Source organism: Pleurodeles waltl, chromosome 8, assembly GCF_031143425.1.
Source record: "Pleurodeles waltl isolate 20211129_DDA chromosome 8, aPleWal1.hap1.20221129, whole genome shotgun sequence".
Classification (NCBI taxonomy): Eukaryota; Metazoa; Chordata; class Amphibia; order Caudata; family Salamandridae; genus Pleurodeles; species Pleurodeles waltl.
In genome coordinates, this window is record NC_090447.1 from 879,691,601 (window position 1) to 879,714,676 (window position 23,076).

Sequence of the window (23,076 nt, forward strand, 5' to 3'; positions counted from 1 at the left end):
TACTTCTGCTCTTTGTGTGAGTGAACTCCAGGTTCTTTCGGTGCAACTGTTGTACACCACCTTTTTTCTGGACAAACATATGCTGAAAACCACACTCCATTCTTGCCAAAAGTTGTGACTCCCATTCACATTGGGCAATCCATCGCCCTCTCACCTTTCTTTGCACTGCCTCATCCCTTGAAAAAGGAGGAGAGAGTTCCTCTGCTGGACTCGAAAGATCTCTAAGCTATTACATCATTCATATCAAAGACGATTGGGTGGGCAATCAGGTTTTTGTGAGATTCTCTGGAGCATAGAAAGGTAAGGTGGTGCAGAAATTGACTTTATTAAGATGGATAGTCCTCTTCATTAATATCTGCTATGCAGTGGCCAAAAATGGGCCTGCAGAAGGCCTGAGGGCTCATTCCATCAGGGACAAGACTGCCGCAGTGGTGGCTGCCACCACTGTGTTGGAACACTGATGACTGTCCTTTGTATCGGTCAGGCAGTGACGTGAGTATCACTGCACCCGTTCACGAAGCAAGGCCCTTCCCATCAGCCAGGTCTGATGGAAAGGGCAGAAACTAACGTCAGTGAACAGGGGTGCCGCTTATAATGGACTCCCCTCCACCGTGTCCAGGTGGAACTAAGTAATCACAGAGTCGCACAGCACCACCAAGTGATGCGTGGGAGCACTGCTCTACAAGCATCCAGATCCATTCTGGCACCTGAAGGTGTTGTAAAGATAAGTGATGTTTGGTTACATAGAATATCCACCAGAAGGAGCGTTAACAAAGGTATAGAACTTGTTTATGTGGAACGGAGCGGATTTATGTACTACCTGAACAACTCGAAAACTGAGAGACCTAGAGGGCCACCTCAAAGCCAATTAATGTACTGAACATTTGCCGTGCTTAGTCAGTGTTGTGTAAGTTGGAGGGTAGATACAGCTGAATATAATATACTCGTACAAGATGTTATGTCAATAGCTCTGCGTTAGTGAAAATCAATAAGAAGTTTAAACCAAAAAGTTAGATGGTGACAACTGCTAAGATCCTCAAGGCCTATGTGTTGTGTTGTTTCCTTTGTCTTTTTTAAACGATAAACTGTCTCCTTCTCTTACTAAATAATTACAGCGTTGTATTCTGGAGTGGTTGCTCGTACTCTGTAGAAGCATAATCTCTGCTTTTCCTTTGTTAGAACCAACTGATGGCTGATCACGGACACAACCCACTAATGAAAAAGGTTTTTGACGTGTACCTTTGCTTTCTTCAAAAGAACCAATCTGAAACAGCACTAAAAAACGTTTTCACAGCCTTGAGGTCACTAATATATAAGGTGAGTTGATCAGTGTTCATTATTTCTAGATCTATTAGCTTCATCATTTAAATGTTTTACTATATTTCTTTGTATAGTTTATGGATGGTTTCCTTGACAGAAAAAGGCCTTTGTTTTTTTTAAATTAAGATATACCACAATAAATATCATTGTTCTGTTGAAGCTTTTACTTTGGTCAGCTCAGGTCACATGCTCATAATTTGGAGTACTAATTCAAGGCTTTGACAATTGAATATTTTGTTGTTTTGTTGTGCCTAATGTGTACTTGTCCATTCTCTTTCTAGTTTCCTTCTACGTTCTATGAGGGAAGGGCTGACACATGTGCTGCTCTTTGTTATGAAATCCTGAAGTGCTGCAATTCCAAGCTCAGCTCGATTCGCACGGATGCATCACAGTTGCTCTATTTCTTAATGAGAAATAACTTTGACTACACTGGAAAGAAATCATTTGTCCGAACCCACTTGCAGGTTGGTTTTTTTCATGTTTAATCCTTTTGAGAGAGGTGTCAATTTTCATATTTTTCTTGAGCATCCCTCCTCCCTCAAATACTTCTTTTCTTTTGTAAAGAATCTCATCTCTCTGGGGGTTAGCTTTGTCTGTGAAACAGAAACACTTTTGTGGGAGTTAGAGAAAAGTAAGGTAAGTCGGAAATACATGACTAGCTGCATTTGCTTTCGCACAACCCAACTTTGCTGTAGATATTTATACCGGTAAGTGATAGATGGGTTGCTGGTCATATTCATGGTAAGGTTTCTCTGAAGACCTTGTTAGCAAAGTGTGATACAGGAGCTCGGTCTTTCACACAGTGCATACTTCAGCCATCGTCTTTTTTACATCTCTCATATGTTTAGCTGATCTTGACTACTCTTGAGATAGGAATGAAGCCTGAATCAATGGTAATATGCCATGACTCTCATGTTCTAGTATAAATTCGAACCGTAGATGAAGAAGACCAGCACCTTAGGACTTGGCTTTATCTTAGTGTCACCAAAGACAACCAACTTCAGGAAACAAAGGGATTAGAGACCTCTTGCATGTGATCTGTACATGATATTACTCATCTTCTGTAGTGTTCTTGGCAGCATGGGAACAGCACAGAGCATGCCACTTTAAAGAGAGTACTGCAGAGTTACTGCTCCGTAAACATTTGGTATTGATTAGGAAGTTACTGTAAAGAGTGCAAATTACTCTTTTATCCACAATGCAAAATTAATTTGATAGTTTTACTAATAAATTACTAATTCCTTATGAATATAGTAGCATAGTATTCAAGGCATAGTACAAATTGTCATTGGATATTTTTGTCCGTAACCTTGAGATAGTCCTAAAACACATATATTGAATGTAAAGAATGAAAAAACTATATTTCTGTATCCGCGTTCTCTGGTCTTCCTCATAGCATAGATTTAGTAGAAGCACCTTTTGTTCTACTAACTACAAACACATGAGAAGCTGTCTAGGGGTATTTTTAAAACTCCCATAAAGCGTAAGATGCATTCTGTGGTTCATCAGTTGTACCCATTTATGACTCATCCTAGGAGTTCCAGATAGAACTAAGAATTGTATAAATGGACTGACGTTGGAGGGTTCCTGAAATTTGATCATTTTGCAATTCCAATCTGTAAAACGTATTCATATGATGGTCTCCAACTGTGTAACTCTAGTGTAGACACACTGGAGTGAACTACTTTCTACTCTGCTTTATCTGTATTGAAATTCCAGACCTAGGCATACCATTGTTGTAAGTGATAACAACTGCTCGGCAGTGTAAGTACTGGTTTGATGCTATTTGATCATTATCTTACTTTGTTTTTCACAAGGTCATAATCTCCGTTAGCCAATTGATAGCAGACGTTGTAGGAATTGGAGGCACCAGGTTCCAGCAGTCTCTGTCCATTATTAACAACTGCGCAAACAGTGATAGGCTTATTAAGGTAAGTATTATTGTGCATTGTATTTATTAATTTTCCAAAAGGCCTAATGAAACTAAATTGGATGCAAAAGTTATTTAAATGGATTGTCAAATCTATGATATATTAAGAGCACCAGATTAGCTTTAAAAACAAGGCGATTGAGATGGCAGGTTGTGTTGTAATGGCACTGTTTTCTTTCATTTGATGAGGTCTGTGATATAAATGGTGATTATTTCCATTGCTGCTACCAACATGCTAGGTTTTGAGTTCTGCTACACCTGCATACTTGTGTTTTTGATTCCTATGCCTCTCAAATGTAGTGGCTTAAATATTGCAACCATTCCACTTCAAATCCCCCCTTAAACAGATCTTCTAATATCTAGTGTGTATACCCCTGTTGAATCTCTTTAAAAATCTGCACAACTTTTATACCTTCATATTCAGGAGACCTCAGGGAACACAGATCTCTGTCCAGCTTTGATAAGGATATGTTCCTGCATTGTTGAGATTGGAGTGAGGTCATGTTCAGCACACTCACCAAGTCAACCAGTAAAGGCAAGGAAGGACTGCCTCGCATGACTAGATTCCTCAGGTTCTACACAATTAAAAAGTATATTGCTTTTATACTTTCCACCCAGCCCTTAGTTTGATATCTGTCATCAAACAAAGAGTGTACGTTAAACCGCTGTTCTACCACAGTTTGGCTATCAATGCCAGTGTTATAGATATTATAGCACAGACTACAGTCCCTAGAAATTCCACGTATATCTGGGATTGCTAGGATCAAGGCATTTTAGGTAACATTTCATTTGTTGGTGTTCTATGATTTATATTTGTCCGTTTGAAAAACTCCACATTTTTATCATCTATATGGATGAGAGGTTGGCAACAACACATAGTCCTGAAAATTCTGAAAAAAACACATAGCTTGTTCAGGTGAACTGAGTACCAAGGAGGTATTTGTGTTTAAATAACCCAACATTTTTTAATTTTATTTTTTAAAAAGCTCCGGCAAAAAGTGTGTAAACACCCCAGTAGTGAAAGGGTTAACTACTCCCATAGCAGACTCTACATAGTAGTTTGTTGCCAAAGGGGTGACCAGTCTAACAGTAAATATCCCTGCAGTGCGGCTGTGCCACAATGAGCTTCTGCACTCCATTCTTAGTTAGCATAAGAGTTATTAGAGAAGAATTGGAGAAGCACACACAGGCTTTACCTGTCACACAGAAGAGTTCCTTTAGGCTGTTCACTTAGTGGGGAGTTTTCCCATGTAGTCCTTTTCCAACAAACCAGTATAAGAGAAGTCACCTCTTCTGTTTCAGTGATATTCTGCTAGTGGTGCCACTCAATGATATGTCCCCTACATTTAGTTCTTCCTTCAAAAAATAGGACTTTGTCTCGCTAGCATCATCACAGTTGAATGTGAATGTATGAAAAGGAAATTTGACAACAGCTTTAAAGTTCGAGAACAATGATAAGCTAGGGTCTGTTTTATTTTCGTCTCAGATTGTCTTGATAAAGGAACACTACCCCATAGGGCATCATGCTAAAAAGGGCATTGGTGAGTTGCTGAGAATGTGATCAAGATTTGGCATTTACAATGAGCTATTTGAGAGTAGCAAAAGCTGCTTTTTTAGGTCTGGCCACATCAGCATTGTGTTTTCAAAAATCTTCAAATCTACATTCAGAATCCTCATATATTGGTGTATTAAAGCATCATTCACAGTTTGTTTCTGCTCACCCCTGCTTACAGCATGGTGCATTGGATCAGCCCAATTTGGCTATTGGCTCTCTTGCATTGCGAGTTGTCAGCATTTTGCAAGATCACATCCGCACAGCAGTCTGAAAAGGATAAAGTAGGCACTTCAGTGTCAGGGTTACTTTGCTATGGATGCTGGCTCACTCCTTTATTTTTTGTATTTTTGGCAATTAATTTTTTCTATAATGCGTATGTTTGCTGGAAAAAAAATTGCACTCTTACCAAAATTAGACCTATTGGCTTTGCCAACCATTATTTTGAAGTATAGAAGGTTCTCTAAATAATTGATAGGGTACAGTGATTAATATTTGATTGGACAGTAAATGCATCCAGTCAATCACTCCGTTTAATATTTGTGGCAGTGTGCTATGCAGTGTCAGCATATCCTCATATAATGTATCATGTTATGCTGAGTGTAAACCCATGTTTGTCATTGTACTGCTGTGTACAGTTATGCTTCATGAAAATAAGAAGCTGCAAAATTTAGAAGTTTCATTTATATTGTACACCCACTCTAGAATACCAGTGACCATTCACTTATGTGGGTGTTTAATCCATGAGTTGTGTTTTTGGAGCAAGTCTAGTAGATTTGTGTGTATTTTTGATTTCACAGTCGATCTAAGAGTATCCTTTCAAAGGTTGTTGGTCACACAGGGCAGATATTTTCACAGTATATAGCTACTATATAACGCATATATAGCACAATTATAGAGACCTTGTGGAGGTGAAAATTAAAAAAACGGATGCTTAGTAAGATTGATTTATTCTGGGTGGAGAGAAGGGCTGAGAATTTGAACTTTCATTGTCTCAATGAAATGTGCAGGCTTTAAATCTGAAAGTCTGCATTTGTTTGTTGTTGGTGAATCAATGCTTGCTGATACTTTGTAAATCTTTAAATCCCCAATGTGCATTTTTATATGTGCATCCTCATAAACTCAGAAATTAGTAAATGAATATAAAATGTTTTTAAAGCATTGTGTTAAAGTTTGTCCAAGAGGGCTGGATGCATGAAGAGCCATCATCTGTGCCACTGCATGTTCCTTATTTTTTTGCTGGCTTAAGTATAAAATAGCCAAAATTTCTATGAACTTCGCATGTAATGTATGTTATGATCATTCACACAAGCGAACATGTTCCTTTTTTCCCAGCACACTTCCTTTTCTTCAGATGTGAAGGACTTGACTAAACGCATCCGTACAGTGTTGATGGCAACTGCACAAATGAAGGAGCATGAGAATGATCCTGAAATGCTGGTAGATCTCCAGTATAGCTTGGCCAAGTCATACGCCAGCACCCCTGAACTGAGAAAGACCTGGTTGGATAGCATGGCCAAAATCCATGTAAAAAATGGGGATTTCTCTGAGGTACAAAACAAAACACATTTATTATTGACTATTAATTGTATGTAGATAATATTAAAAATGTGACATAGTGGCTGATCAAGAAGCATGCATAAATCAAGCTAGTAGTAAGTACAAGAGTGAAAACTGCAACATTATTTTGCTTTGAAGTATTTTTCATAATAGTATTTGGGTTAACAGTGTGCTTTTAAGGCCTGTTGTTTCAAGTGTTGTTGAGATTTACTGACTTAAGTTGCTGAGGCTTGTTCGTCTATATGTATGATTTTGAGATTTACTGAGAGAGGCATATAGGAATTCACTCTTGGAGAACCTGTGGCCTACCTGCAACTTTCTCAGGTGGAATAGCCTGCTTGAGCCTTGGAGATTTACTGCTGCCAATCTGTGCAGAGGCAAATGGCTCCATTGGAATTGCTCTTCAATTTTGGTTGTTTTAGTCAAGCATCTGTTTTCCCTTTATTATCTCTCTTAGCAAGCTTGATGGCCTTTATACCATTATGATGCAATTATGACTCTCTAATGGTACTCAGATGCACTCTCCACCAGAAAAATACCTTTGTCACATGGTGTTACGGCTGTAGGTGAGCCCCCTTCTTTAGCATATCAAGAGTACCTTGATAAAAAACTATTTGTGTGCCTGTGCATACTGGATGAGGTCTGGTATTCCATGTTCATTCTTGGGGCAATCAGAGAACAACAGGTATATTTTGATGAGGCACCTTTAAATTTCCCATCTGCTGGCTAAGACTGATTTTGCCTATCTTTCCTCCTTTGAGCCAGTTAACCACATTATATTCCTTCATGAGATCACTACTACCAGGATGGCTATGCATTGAAATATGTTGTTGTTCATATGATCCATTTTTCTCATTACACAAGAAGAATGTTAACCCCTTAAACAAAATGTATAATTTGTTATGGTACATTGTATGGTATGGGGCAAACCTGTGAATAATTCCTTTTATTATAAAAGGTAGAGCATGCTTTCTTGAAGAGTCTGGAGGACAGCATTTTTGTATAATTATGAAAGCCCCACTGTTAAGCACAGTGGATTTGGAAGGCTGGTCTAAAGTTACACTGCTACCACTGCAGATGTTCTTGCTATCGAAAAACTCAACAATAAAAACATAAAATGTGGATGGATTCCTTGAACATAATTTATTAAAAATGACAGAATGTTTACAATTGGGATTTTTTGTAAATCTGAAAGTCGGAAAATGTTTTACAGGTGCTCTGATTTAAACAATTTTTACTGTAGAAAAATTTAAATCATAAATACAAATCTTTAAAAAGTTCCTTGGGTGTGTCTTGCAAGATGAGATTGCTACAAGAGAGGACACTTAATTAGAAAGGTGTGGTAAATTAAGTGCTCTCTGTTTACTACTTAATTGTAAGTATCAGAATACAGTATAACACACTGATGACAAATCCAGCCAAAGCTGTTAATTTCAACATAACAATGAATGACATTCCCTGTGCAATCCGAAAAGCATAGGTTTAGAAAAATGTGCATGACGGATAAAGGCAATGGAACAGTTTGTTGGTTTACACAAGTCACAACTCAAAGTATATGAAAGACAGAAAGAGTTAATCAATTTAGTGTCCTCATTGCCAGGGTTGTCGATGGCATTTCGATCCAACATTATTTAAGGATTATCATCAGGATTAGAAAATCAACTAAGCAATGCCAGAGCAAGATATTTTTTTGAACAATGATCCTGATCCTTCGGGCGGTGCGCTATCTGCTGAGCTTTTTGGAGGCTCCACTTCATCTGCTATTCAGAAGCAACAAGTGATCCCTGGCCCTTGTCTGAATACCAACCTGTCTTTGACATTATGGTGGTTTTTCCACCACTTATTCCTGTGATGCCTGCAGCAGAGGGCACTTGTTTGTACACTTATGCTTGAATTAATTATATATGTTTTATAACATTTGCCGAATGGGTCCAGCGTCTTGCCATTTTGTGATGTGAAAGTATTGCTGCACCTGCCAGGAAACACTGTTCTTGTTATGTAAAGTCTGTTGATGAAGACCTGCAAGGCCAAAGCAAACCCTAGAATATTTTATACTTTACTTTCTGAAACGAAAATAGACAGGCACAAATTCAAGGTCCTTGCCTCAAGAATCTTCACTTTTGTGTTTTAATAACATTACATGGTTGTACTGTTATGAACAGGACTTCTAAGAAAATGGCAAAAAACAATGTAATTCTTTCCCAGATCTTATTTTGGTACCTTTGAAAAAATGTCCTCACACAGCCTCGATGCTTCAAAACATCTCCCTTGTCTTGTAACACTGCAGCTTAGTAGCACATTCAACACATTTGGAGCAGTTCTTTACAGGCATAAATAGATGTACTCCATGCAGGCTTCCTCTGTCACTTGAAGTAGATTCAAGTCTATGTCCTTTGACTGGTATCATGCCTTTCTGAACAAGTCTTCAAATTCCATGAGGAAATTTAAGTAGAGTAGGGCAATTGATAACTTTTTGCAACATTCAAAAGACGTCTGCCAAAGCTTCAGCAGCTGAGTAGTTATTTTACCCTTATATAAGAATTGTTTAAGGGTACCAATGAAACCCCACACAGTGAGCAACCCCTATCCCTGCGCTTCAAAATCACTGGAAAGCATTTTCCTCAGTAAGCCATGCTTTGCTCTAGGTGGCTGGAGTTACTCTTGTAGACTTTCTTTCTCTGTACCCACCCTTTCTTCATTTTGACATTCTCCAGCAGGATGTGAGATATTTTCTAAAACATGGTAATGCAGGTATTAATGATGGTAAACGCAGCATTTGCTTGAGACCCACATTTGATCATTGATGTTTGAACAAATTTCTATAGCTGTAAAAGTTCTGTGTGGTTTCCCTTTTAGTGATCCTGTAAGCAGTAGACTTTGGTTTTACCTAACATTCAGGATGCCTACTTCCATAGTTCAGTCAGGAAATTGCACAGGGTGTTTCTCAGTTTGTAGTGGCTGAAGCTTCTACCAGCCTGGTCTCTTGTTTGGACTTGCATCTGCTCCGAGAATCTTAACAAAATTCTAAATGAAGTGGAGCAGAATCTTAGGTTAAGGAGATCTATGGTTCTCACTAAATTTTGTCAAGTACTCTTTAATATTATCCTACACCATCAGTTTATTGCAGTAGTGCTGAAGAGGTGCAGGGTTGTGCCTTTACACCGGACTATAACTTGCAGAAGTGCTTTTATCTGAATCAGCCATCACTTTCCTGTGATCTCATATGTCTGTGTACACCAAACAGAAACTGAGATTGCACTGGAATCATTATGTGAGGGATGTGATGCCCTACCTCTGTAACCAGTCTTCTAACCTCAGTCTCAATGGGTGGTGAGGAGAAAGGACATGCTGAGGGAAATGGGAGGGGGCATCTATGAAATTCTTGGCAATAAGATATTTACTGGTAAGGTGGGTAAGGCATCTGAAGAATCCTTCAATCGGCGGGAATTTGCTTGGAAAGAGCAGGGTCAACATATCAATGGAGTAGAGAGCTGTTTGTCTGGCGTTGCATGTAAGTCTAGATCCTCACAGACAACATCCTGGCATGTACTATATCACCAAGAAGATAGGTGGTCTGTTGGGTCCTGATTTTTGGCATTAAAGTTCTGGGGTCTTCCTTTCTGTGTCTCATCTTGCAACTAATGACGTTGAATGGCTAGATATCCTAAACAGGTTGTGAACCACACGTGAAGTGAACCAGTCTGTCATGATAGATGCTCAGTGGGGACTCCAGACAGATTGATCTTTTTACCTCTAATATCATCTACAGGTGCTGAATCGTCAGTTTCCTTCCAATCGGTTTATGGGTCAATTGGACTAATTTGCTCTGTCAGAGACTTCCTTCATATTTAGGCCACATTCTCTTTACCTCCTCCTTGGTTTAGATGACCAGACGTACAAATGTTCGTAATCTCTGTGCTTGTCTACCAGTCAAGCCAGAGTGGATAACGTAACACGTCTAGAGAATTGCGTCTGCACCTCATCCTGTCGAACTTATGCCTACAGGTCTGGGGTTTGAAGAGCTTTTGTGAAGGGGTTACTCCCAGCTGATGTAATGAACGCAGTCCTCCCCCATTAAATGTCTTTCACCAAAGTAGCTTATTCTTTCAGATGAAATACATTTTTAGAACGTTATTCTTCATGAAGTAGGTCAGCAATCTGTTGCCTTAATTGCAAGATTTTAGGGATTTGCTGTGCTGTGGACAGCCTTTGTGTTTGCAATTATTTGGCTGTAATTTTGGCCTTTGTTCATTGTCTCTGTTGAAGGTCACTATATTCTATGTTGACCATGTTTCGAAAGATTTAGTAACTTCTTTTCCATCAAGGCCATTTGTTCTCGTGCACTGAGACCATACCTTCTTCTTTTTTTTCTTTGTTGATGGATTGACCACTTTAACCTCCATATTGGTGACCTGAAATTTTTGACTTTAAATGAGTTGTTTCTAGCTGCTATTAGCTTCATTAGGAGGGTGTCAAAACTTTTCTAGACCTTCATGGCCCTTCTTACGGGCTCTAATAGCTTTTTTTTATCAGACACCCATTATGCATGTGAAACTGTTTTTCCCTTGATAGATTCAGAATAACTCGACAGTACAGAACACTTGCTTTGCTACAATCCTTAGAGGAGTGCCTATCCTAAACATTTGTTGTACTGAGACGTGGGTCTTGATTTACGTTTTTACAAGCCACAAGTAGTTTGACATGGTGGTGTCTGTGAACAAAGCAAGATTTATCAGAAAATTGTTTTAACATGACGCTTATCTCTTTAGACCTGCTTCCATTTTTGGGATGTATTTTTAAGAACCTGTAAATTAGGAATGTGTGGAAAGACCTATCCATTACATGTAGAAGTTACTTGAATTTTGGTAAAGTTTTTGTGATCGATATTTCTTCTTGCAGGTTTCATATTGCCTTTATGTATCATCTCTTTTTGAGGATGATATGGTTAGTTTTAATACTCATATCTCTACTTAAGCTTTCTTTTTAGCACTTTCTTTCCCTTGCCTCTGTGATATAGATAATTAAGGCGTAACTAATATCATAAGTGCGGTGGTCCATGAAGGCGAAGTGTCACCTTCAGTGAAGTTGCTTGATGCCACTTTGCAACCAGACTGAATAAGTTAGATGTTATGGGATATTTCTATGCAAGAGTAATGTGCAATAAGATATAGAATCCATCAGAAAATGTGTTTTGTTCCTTGATTTGCAAAATAACAACACCCATAGCTGGTGGATGAAAGCTTCAAGCATACTCTTAAGAAACTATTGAGTTAGTATAGCAGTTGATATTTCTGTTTAGATACACTGCATCCATCACGTTCCTCCTCTACCCCTGGGTCACATGTTAATGTTCTGTCACCTTTATGCAGTCGATTTGAGAGCCCCACAGGGTTCCCAATCCCAGAGTGGAGTTCTCCATGGATGTTATTCATAGAGTATCAACCTAATCCGCTAGAAACATCTTGCCACAGGTTCCTTACTTTAGAATATTCAACAGGCACGAGCCTGGTTCCTAGCCCGTCTGCGCATTGGAAGAGGGCATTGCGCAACTCTTTATCGACGTCGTCCACTGGATGTGTCATCAGTGGAGTCCATATTACCCTCTCGCCGATGTCAGTTCCTTCTTTTCTGTGCTTGCAATGCGGATCCGGTAACGGTTATTTAGGCCATTTTCAGCCTCAATGTTTTCGTCGTCAGAACAGTGAGCTTTTTTTGTCCACGTCTTCGGGGTTCAAACCCTGTGGGTCGGCTACGGACCCCGACTCAATTTTATGTGGTGCCTGGGTGAGCACCATGATGGCAAAGAATGCAACTCCTCTTGTCAACTTCTACCGAAAGCTCTGCAGGAGGTTTGTATGGACCTTCTGGGGGCACGCATGTCGGAGCCATCCCAGACTTCCTTTCAACAAAGGGCTCCTTCTCGTACTGACATCCATTCATGGGGCCATTCATTCATTCTCCTGGACACCATTCTCCTTCGACTTCACAAGTAAGTCACTTCGCAAGTGGTCGAAGTCACAGAAGTTGCCGACTTCACTATGTATGGCTTCACACCATTCCTCGGTTAAGGAGTCGCGGTCAGAGTCTACCTCGTGTCTCCCTCTTTTTCCAGAGGCCAGGTCGACTCTAAACCAGATGCGTGAGTATTACGTTTCCCTTCATGCTACCTTTGGGCAGTTACCTTCCCCTGGAGCCCTTGTGGATGTCATGGAGGAGAAAAGTGCCTTGACTGTGTCCGTGCCAGTGGGTTCGCCCAAGGCTTCAGTTAGGCCTTCAGCTTCAGTTGACAAAGCCGTTAGGGCACCAGTGCACAGCCGTTCGGGGGTTTTCACCTTCAGCGCCTGTATTCGATCAGGCGACTCCGCTGGCGGCGCTGATCAAAGTCGAATCCCTCTCTCTATCTGAAGTCGAAATCAATGTTGAGGAATTTGCTTAGTGGTGCCGGTCAACGTCCGGTATGGCGCCAATCATGCCGGTTATCCCTGATCTTTTTCCACATTCTGGAGCATCCCCTCATGTTTATCCTTCTGAGGGACATGATGAAGAGGTAGTAGAGGAGTTGGATATTCATCAGCCCATAGAGAGGACATCTGGCTAGCTGAAGCTAGTGGCTTGGATTCATCCCCAGCCTCAGGCCAGAAAATAGTCACAGAAGGAACTGATGTCGGCGAGGGGGTTATATGGATGCTGCTGATTTTGCATCCAGTGGAGGACATCGGTATGGAGTGGCGAGTCGCCCTCTTCCAACGTGTAGAGGTGCTATAGGGAAAAAAGTTTCTGGATCCAGGCTTGCATCTGGGGAAGATTCTAAAGTAAGGAATCTGCAGCTAGGTCCTGTCTCTACCAGATAATGCGTTACCGAAGGTAAGTAACTTGTTGTTCCGAAAGCTGTTTGTTGTTATTAGGGCAAACCTGTATCTGTGTTTCTGCTGTGATATTTTCTTTTTCAATCTTCTTGAGAAAATAAGTTGTAAATTTGTTTGAAAGGCACACATTGATTTTAACATGCTTCTTATGTGTAGGCAGCAATGTGTTACGTCCATGTAGCAGCGCTTGTGGCAGAATATCTCACTCGAAAAGGTAAGAGACTCAGTTTGGTATTTTACTGTTATGGTCCCTTTGTAAGCCTTTCCAGGTGTCTGTACCCACAAGTGTTCTTTTTTGGATTTGTCCTACACTGAGAAAATACACAAGACTTTTCTTTTGAAATAAACTTTGTAACAGTTCTTCATGTATTCTGGAGCCCCTCCTATGTTATGGCCGCTGGTGATGGTTAAGACAGCATGTTCAGAAGGGATTGTTTTACTCCATAAGCAAAGCCAGCTAATGCCTTCCTTCCAGCTGTCACTCATGAGCTGCCAAACTGTTCTTAAGAACACTGGGCAGTTTTAAAACAAAAATACAGTCACTGCAGATTGAACTTGTTTTTTTATCTAGTTGGTGTTTAAAACTATTTTTTCTTTAGTTTACCCTACTATTAATATTTGTTTATAGTCATTGAAGACCAGGCAAAGGCTTGTTTTATCTGGTGCACCTTGTCATATTCCGTGATTTAGACTAAACCACTATCATGCCACCTCTTCAATCTCCCAATTCGTACTGACTGTAGCACCCTTTTCCTCATTTGAAGCACCAAAAAATATGATGATTTGTTTTCACCAAATTGTGTTTTGAGACCTACAGCACAGTGAGTGGCTTGGCAACACATCACCTAAGGGTATCACTTACAATAGGTTTGCTCACCATTAAGGTCATGTTTCTTTAAATCTCATGAACAAATATGACCACAGCACTCAACAATGTATAGATTAGGAAAGTACAGGTGAAAGATTGCGTGTAGCAATTTTATAAATTAATCAGTATTCTTCTTGGTGTTCCAGAAGGTCGTTTATTAGGATTCATTTTCGTAAATCCAGAAATACAGTCAAACAGACATAGCCAACACGTGTTTCGTCACATCGATTACTTTATCAAGGCTATAGTGGTAGTGTACGAATGGAATATCCAAACGAGGCAAGTACGGTGGCACCTGTTTTTATATACAAGTAGAACATGGGAGTCCAATACTGTGTGTCGATCCGCCAAATGTAATAAGCTGTATTAAGATGTGGTATCGTCCAAAAGTACAAGGTAGGTACATCCCAGGCACGTAAAAGGTTGGAAGGACCTTGGTAAGTCCGACATAAAGTCCGGGAGCTCCTTGTTGTGTGAGAAACGAAGCTTCACAGTATTGGACTCCCATGTTCTACTTATAATAACACAGGTGACACCGTACTTGCCTCGGTTGGATATTTCATTTTTACACTACCACTATAGCCTTGATAAAGTCACTGTTGTGACGAAACACGTGTTGGCTGTGCCTGTTTGATTGTATTTCTGGATTAACGAAAATTAATCCTAATAAACGGCCTTCTGGAACACCAAGAAGAATACCGATTAATTTATAAAATTGCTACATGCAAGCTGTCACCTGTACTTTCCTAATCTATACATTGTTGAGTGTTGTGGTCATATTTGTTCATGATATGCTGTGTATATCCTTATACACTATACTGTGCCTTCAGGTAGTAGGGCACTTGGCCACTCGCACCTAAGTATACTGTATTGCTGTTTACACTTACAACTGCGGACACCACTTGGAAATGCGATTTTCTGCCATTTACTACCTATGCGTTCCTTAAATCTCAGGTCTGTTGGTCTTCAAAGCTGTACCTTCTCATCAGCACTATTATTTTGGTACTGAGTGTTACACACAAAACTCAAATGGTTCTGCTTTCAACTTTCACTCCAGTAGCCGCCATCTACAAAGACCTTTCCTCTTCTCTAGAGCAGAGACCTTAACTGCCTTTGTCCCTGAAGGAATATCTTGGAGGAGAAATGTCCAGAATAAATATTGTTGTATGAGAAAGCAGTTTTTAGGTAGCCTCTATAGACTTCTCAAATGTGTTTGATAAAGTTTAAAATACACTTAAGGTGTTCTCCAAATATGTATTTTGCCCATCATTTTTATTTGACATCGATACTAGTAATCTGCCTTTATTAGTTAATGTGAATGGCATCCTAATATGCTAAAATACTAAAGCTATGTTTCTTTTGTATCTCAACACCTGAATGGATTACAATTCCACTGATTTTTAGTTAACTATTTGAACGCTAATTATTTAATATTTTTTGTGTCCAAAACCTATGTAATGTTCCCTGTAACCTCCAACGTTTTACAGGGTAGGCAGCTAAAAGGAAAAACATTTGAGCTTGTACCTGATTTTTTTCTTACATAAGATGTGCATTAGCCGCTGTTTTGAATTTCAGACTTCATTTGTGTGTTCCCTTAAATTATTTTGAATGGAGATTTTTATTTTAAACCTTTGATACAGCCATTACCATTATCCCTTGCAGACTGACTAGTGGTCGTGAACACGGTTCTATTACCACAAGTCCTCTGCTCATAAACATTCTGATCCCTCTAACTATGCACTTTTTTAAAATCCTGCAGGCATTACTATTGATATTTCCTTGGGGAGGCAAGCACCCAAGGGTTGCATGGGCACAGCTCTCTCTCTCATTTGAAATGGGTGGGTTTAATGCTCCGGAGTTCTACCTCTATTATCTGAGTGCTCAGGTGCAACATGCTTACTATTGGCTGGATACTGAGCGGTATACACCACACCTTGCCATATAACATGACGCTGAAGACCCAGTGTTTTTACGCACCCTGCTGTTTCACAATCGAGTAGAAGTGGCAGGAGGTGCCATTAACATGCTTGGTTGTGCCTTGGGGGAGTGGCAGGCCATTGGGTACCTGAAAGGTCGACTGCCACTGTATCCCCTTGCAATGCCTCTTACACAGCACTCAAAACTATCGGTCATCCAAGAGTCAGGGGCAATCACCATATTCAAAGATGCGGGCTGCGAAGGTTCAGGGATTTATGTCCTGATGGGAGCTTTGTGAAGTTTTCAGATCTTCCCCAGCGGAGTCAGGAGTACCCGTTCACGCACTGTGCTTATCTGAGACTGCGAGCTGCTCTGAGGTATCACTATCTGACCTTCCTGCAAGCCCCCCTTGCTTTAGGCACGCTCCAAGTAATTTAACAGTAAAATCCTGTGCAGGCTTGATCACTGCACTTTATAACACGGTGCAGAGGGAGACAAGGCACACTTCTCAAGGGCCCCTTGGAAAATTGAATGCTGTGCTTGACCCCCAGCTGACAGACTTGGAATGGGATTTTTGTTGTGAATTAACTAGTAGGCTGACAGCTAATAGAAACTTGTGGATCATTCACTTTTAAATTCTTACAACAGATGTATTACACGCTTACACAATTGGTAAAGTATGGCTTATGGCAAAATGATCACTGTCATAGATGTAGGGCACCGGGTGCAGATTTTTTACACTTTGCATGGCGATGCCCTAAAATATATAATTACTGAGTCGCTGTTACGCAGGCACTCACCTGCTGTTATAAATAAGCCTGTTGATGTGATCTCTGTGTATGTCTAATGGGATATATCAAACTGGTGCATTCCTCAAATCGTAAATTAGTGTCTCTGGCTCTGGTGCTGGCGAAACGCAGAGTAGCAATGTGCTGTGGTGGGAAGGCCACCCGACTATTGTTCAATGGTATAAAGATGTTGCGTACTGCAAGGATCAGCTAGAAACTTATGCGGAAAAGCTTCCTCAAGCATCTCGTCCAACAGACTAAAGGGCACCTATAGCGCCATGTATGATGACGGAATCTGTGTAGGGGCAAGGGGACAGACTTGTTTACAAGAGTGATAAGTATGTTCAACGGAAACTTCCTAAAGCACATGCCTATTGAGTAAAGGGCTGTAATCAAAAAGCATTGGTACTGTGGGCAGGAATTATTGTGTTTTATCTGATGTTGTTTTCATGCAACAATAACAATAAAAAAAAAAAACGCATAGTGTAAAAGTGAGTGCCCAGTTAACATTTAGAGCACATTTGGGGTATTAAGTCCATTATATTTATTCTGTAGCTAACAAGTACGCTTGGAGAACGTCTCAAGAATTACCCACACATCACAGTGCAATAAAGTGAAAGCTAGATTTTCTGTTAACTAAATGTGATTTACATAGCTCTCTTCATGACATTTGCTCTATACTGTTATTGTGGAAAGCATTAACACTGCCTCAGCAGTAGTGATTCCTGTGAGACGTGATGACTTACTATTATAGATTTGATATAAATGTTTAGCTGTATTGAACTGGTTCACTGACTGTTTATATTTTCATGTTTCACTAATTATTTTTAAGAAGTTAAAGTTTTCTTGGACCTGTTGGTGAGAAGATGGCATTTGCATAACTAAAACTCTGCATGCTAAGATCATTTACTTATAGCTGAGTATTAAGGCTAGAATCAATAATATAAAAGCTAGGTTTAAGAGTTGTGCTTACCTTTATCCAATGTAGTGCCTCCGAAGACATCCAGCAATATAAACAATTTCACACATTCTCCCAGCAGTCATTGATATATATCATTACTGTGTCCAGTGATGGGGGGCGAGTAAGAAAATATGTGGTCCAACTTTTAGCATGGTGTGTATCCTGCAGAGAGAATGAAAACACTTTTTATTAGCTTTCTGGCTAAATAAATAATATATTCTCTTATGTTCAGTATTTTAGCTCTATTTAATGGTGAAATAATTCAATAAAATGGTAACTTTGCATGTACTAAAAGTGCTGTGACCTTGGAATGTGTAATAACCTTTAGCTTTGATCATCAATTTTTTATATCTGTATTGTTTAATGGGTGTAGAGTGATGTCATCCTGGGTTTTACTAATTTGGCCTGAAAAAAGTTCCATTCTTTTGCAATGGTACATTTCCAGTAAGTTGAGTGCATCAGTGAATTAGGTATGTTTAATCCATAATGGTCCCAGTTGCTTTATTCTGGGCGAAAGATCCAAACACATGAGATATGACCAAAAGGAAAGTGAAGGGGAATTGTAAAATTCTAGACAAGCTGGTTTCCCAAAATTAAATCCTGTTCTTTCAGCCAGTGAATGCCTTTGCAATGTTATTCAGATGCAGCCTGTTAATGTAAGATGAGCTACAAAGTTCTTTGACCAACACAAGAATGATGGTGAAGAATTCCCCTTTGAACTAATAGCAAGAGTCATCAGATATCTCTTCCTCAGTTGAGCTTGTAATAACACTATCCACTTTTGGAGGGCTGTCCAACCTTCGCTTATCAACATGCCATTCGATAGCACCTGTCTCTTCAGAGACAAAGCAGACTCTGCACTCAACCTCTTTAAGGAGTCTGGAGCTATGGCCTGGTCCTTGGGCCTCGCAGCTGCACATCACCCCCCTCAGTCTGCTTTTAGCCCCTTTCATGGGTAAGGAAGGCGTGCTCAACCACATCCCTTTCCATCCAGCCACCGTGATGCGCATGCTGCCCAGCCTGTGCGTGGCTGGGGACGTGGGTACAATGTCCTCATGGATCTGGGCAGCGGTCATCCCAGTCTACCACCCCTCCCGCTGCAGCCTCCAAATCTTCCTTGTCTGACGCTACCCCATCAAATACCAGTTAGAGGCAAGATTTGCTATCACATGCCCCTCTGGGAATCCATCACGTCAGACAGGTGGGTTTTGCAAATAGTCTGAAGGGGCTACTCCCTCCCCTTTGAGACTACCCTCCATCCATGCCACCATCCTATGATCGGATGACCGAGGATCACCTGGCAATTCTCTGCAAGGAGGTTATGGCTATTTTAGCCAACAGCGCCATAGAGAGGGTCCCTGTGCCAGAAGTAGGTTGTGGTTGTTATTCCCACTACTTTCTGGTGCCCAGAAAGGACAAAGGCCTCTGCCCTGTCCTAGATCTCTGGTCCTGCAATCTCTTCCTCAAGATGAAGTTCAAAATACTCAATCATGCTCAGGTTCTATCTGCACTGGACCCAGGAGACTGGATTGTACTTCCAGGATGCATATTTCCATATTCCCATCCTGCCTGCCCACAGATGTTACTTGCAATTCATGGTTGGCCATGAGCATTTTCAGTTCACGGTGCTCCCCTTTGGCATTACCAGGGCCCCTTGAGTGTTCACCAAAGTCATGGTGGTGGTCGCAGCTTATCTGCGAAGGTCAAGGGTTTCAGTCTCCCCCTACATCGACAACCTGCTGTTGAAGGTGGGCTCACCCCAGGCTGTCGTCTCCCACCTCCAGACCACAACAGACCTCCTGAATTCACTGGGGTGCACTATGAACGTGCCGTACTCACACCTAACTCCCTCTCAGATGCTCCCTTTCATCAGAGTTGTTCTTGACACAGTGCAGTTTCAGGCCTATCCTCCTCAGCAGCGAGTAAAGGATGTTCAGGCTATGATACCAGTGTTTCAGCCACTTTCCTGAATTTCGGTGAGAATGACTCTGAGGCTGCTGGGCCTCATGGCCTCCTGCATCCTGCTAATGACACATGCTAGATGGCACATGAGGGCTCTGCAGTGGGACCTGAAGTTTGAGTGGGCGAAGCATCAGAGGAATCTCTTGGACATGGTTCAGATCTCGGAGGAAAATGTGCAAGATCTGCAGTGGTAGCTTTTGATCTGTGATTGGGGTCAGAGGCAGATCCCTCTCCATTCCCCAACCCGATATGACACTAGTGACAGATGTGTCACTCCTGGGATGGGATGGGCACATTGGAGAGGTGGGGATCAGGGGCATCTGGTCTCCAGCGGAATCCTGGCTTCATATCAGTCTTTTAGAGTGCCAGATGATCAGGCTAGCATTGAAAGCATTCCTTCCCTCAAAGGCGTCTCCATCCAGAGGTGGCACAAGATCTCTTTCAGCAGTGTGGAGAGCCTTGGTTAGATCTGTTCGCCTCCGCAGAGAGCGCGCAGTGTCAGCTGTTTTGCATGTTGGAGTTTTGGGACACTCACTCAGCAACGCTTTTCATCTTGAGTGAGACCGAGGCCTCCTTTCCACCAATACCATTTCTGCCCAGAGTTCTCAAAAAGGTCCAGAACGACCAGGCCCAAGTCATTCTTCTTGCTCCAGACTGGGCACAAAGAGTCTAGTATCCCAAGCTCTTGAGCATGGCAATCAATCCTCCACTCAGTTTGCCTCTTCGGGAGGATCTTTTGTTGCAGCAGCAGGGGACAGTTCTCCACCCGAACATGTCCAGTCCCTGTCTTCTTGCGTGGAGATTCAGCGGCAGCAGTTGACAGCTTTTGACCTTCTCCCCAAAATGTGTAATGTTATCTTGGCATCCGGGGTTCCCTCCACCAAAATGGTATATGCCTGTCGCTGGAACAAATTTGTGGCATAGTGTACAGACAAGTCTGTTGACCCCCTCTCTGCCCCTCTATCTGAGGTCCTCTTGTTTGTTCTTTCTCTATCCCTGCCAGGTCTCTGCTTTGGGCACCCTCAAGGGTTACTTGTCTGCAATCTCTGCTTTTCTGAGCTCACCTGACCAACCCTCTTTGTTTGAAGCTCCTATTGTTGGTAGATTCCTGAAGGGTCTTATCCATATGTTTCCTCCTTCACCATTCATAATGCCTCAATGGGATCTGAATTTGGTTCTTACTTTTCTAATGTGTGTTCTTTTCAAGCCACTTCACAACTGTCTACTTCGCTTCTTACTCTAGACAGCCTTCCTTGTAGCCATCACTTCTGCCCCCATGGTGAGTGAACTGCGGGCCTTTTCCTAGATGCCACCTTACAGTTCAGTCTATCCTGAGAAGGTGATGCTTCATACCAGGGCTTCATTTTTACCTAAAGAAGTCATGCCCTTTCATGTAGGCCAATCCATCACCTTGCCTACTTTTTGCGTGCCCCCACATCCTTCTAAGGAAGAGTAGAGACTCCACCACCTGGACCCAAAAAGAGTGTTGCTGTTCTATCTTGATCGTACCAAAGATTTCCGGGTGGATGATCAAACTCTTTGTTGGTTATATAGGTGCGAAGAAAGGTCGGGCAGTGCAGAAGAGGACCATCTCCAGATGGGTCATTCTCTGCATCAGAATGTGCTACGGATTGGCAAAGAAGCAACCCCTGGAGAGTTTGCGTGCTCAATCCAAAAGAGCAACAGCTGCAACCACTGAGTTAGCATGCAAAGTTCCAGTCCTGGACATCTGCCAGGCAGCATCGTGGGCGTCATTGCACACATTGATCAAACACTACTTCCTGGACAGTCAGTCCCGAAGGGATGGGTACTTTGCCCGTTCAGTCCTGCAGGCCTTCCTAGTATGATCTTGATTCATAGACCCACCTATGGACAGGAACTTCCCTTTCAGGGCCCTAGTTTTGACACACCAGGGTCAGTGTTCTTTATGGCTCTGCGCTTCTGGAGTGGAAAGTCAGGAAAAGAAGTTGACATCAGCGTGCTGGGGTGGTGCCTATAATCGACCCGCGACATCATATCAGGAAAACACGATGCCAACAACGGATGCGGAATTGCCAATGACGGGCACGGAATCGCCAACGCCACCTAATGGCAAGAAAAATCTCTGGTTCCAGGTTGATGCCTGGGGGAAATTCTAAGGTAAGGAATCTGCAACTAGGATGTCTCTACCAGATAATTTATTATCGAAGGTAAGTAACTTGTTCTTCAAGATAAAGGTCTTTCAGAAGGACTACAACATTGTGCCACCACGTGCAATACTGGTTTCAGCATTGACATTGAGCACATTGTCAACTTTTCTTCTGGATCTTTATTAATTAGTCACATTTGTCACATAAATGAATGAACTCATATTGGTATACTTATTAGCAATATATCTCCAGTTATTAAGGACTCTCTGCCTTAGTGACTGAAGATCTGTTGCTAAAGAGGGAACTACAAATGAGCCCAACATTCATACCTAATAGCATATCTTTATTTCGTGTGAAAATATCAATAGTACTCCCATGATCCGTTGACAAATGCTGAAGCAAGTTTCATACATTAGAAGGAAGCACATTAATGTCAACTCTTTAATGTGTACATGGTTCCTCAGGGGACTTAGGCTTCCACTCCAAGACTCTGTATTTGATCATATGGCCGCAGGTTTGAATCCCAATGCATTCACTTAACCTTTCATCTTTTCAAGGTTGCAGACAAGTAGGGTAGCAATAAATCTCTGTTATTCAGCACCAAGAATGCTCCAAGGGGTGAGCGGGTGCTACACATATACATGTTACTCCATTACATGTTGATAAATGTGCAGGAAAGGAATTGTCTACGAAAGTTAGAACACAAAGATACAAGCTCAATGAGTTCACTTTCCTGTGTTCTTCTAGATGACATTTATAGATTAGGAGCTGAAAGTTCTGTTTGGAATTCTGTTAAACAAGCTCGAGAAACAGCTGAATTTGACACATGGAGAGATACAGGGGTGCAAGAATTCCTACTTAAGAATTTAACTACTACAACCACACCACAACTTTGCTAATGTGATCACAACATGTAACTCTACATTAGATCGATGCCACGAATCATAAACCCTGCCTATAACAATAGGTTTGCAGCTTTGTCTACTCCAATAGCTTACCTTCTTGAAAGATTATATGATGCAGGCAGTGCATGATGAGGGATTGGCTTGAATGTTGAAGCAGATGGATATCATCACACACTCCGCCTTTATATGAATTAGACGGGTGAAAAATCGCACCAATCGTGCATACAGATCCGTAGACAAATTATAACCAAAAATCTTTCAACATGATTTCAACACACAGGCTATCATGGAGCTCTGAAGGAGCCCATAACACTTTCT

The 23,076-nt window shown here is 41.3% G+C and overlaps 1 protein-coding gene across 8 annotated transcripts in view; it reads left to right on the top strand.

Moving 5' to 3' along the window:
- The window catches only part of DOCK9 (dedicator of cytokinesis 9), a 989,328-nt gene that overhangs the window by 836,415 nt on the left and 129,837 nt on the right, over nt 1-23,076 (top strand). For all 8 annotated transcript variants that reach the window (XR_011194943.1, XM_069205169.1, XM_069205175.1 and 5 more), the window contains exons 40-44: nt 1,180-1,317; nt 1,602-1,784; nt 3,138-3,251; nt 6,138-6,353; nt 13,385-13,442. Coding sequence is in view for 7 of the 8 variants with exons in the window: in XM_069205169.1 (XP_069061270.1) it covers nt 1,180-1,317; nt 1,602-1,784; nt 3,138-3,251; nt 6,138-6,353; nt 13,385-13,442 (709 nt within the window). In the remaining variant the exon portion in view is untranslated. The remainder of the gene's footprint in view (nt 1-1,179; nt 1,318-1,601; nt 1,785-3,137; nt 3,252-6,137; nt 6,354-13,384; nt 13,443-23,076) is intronic.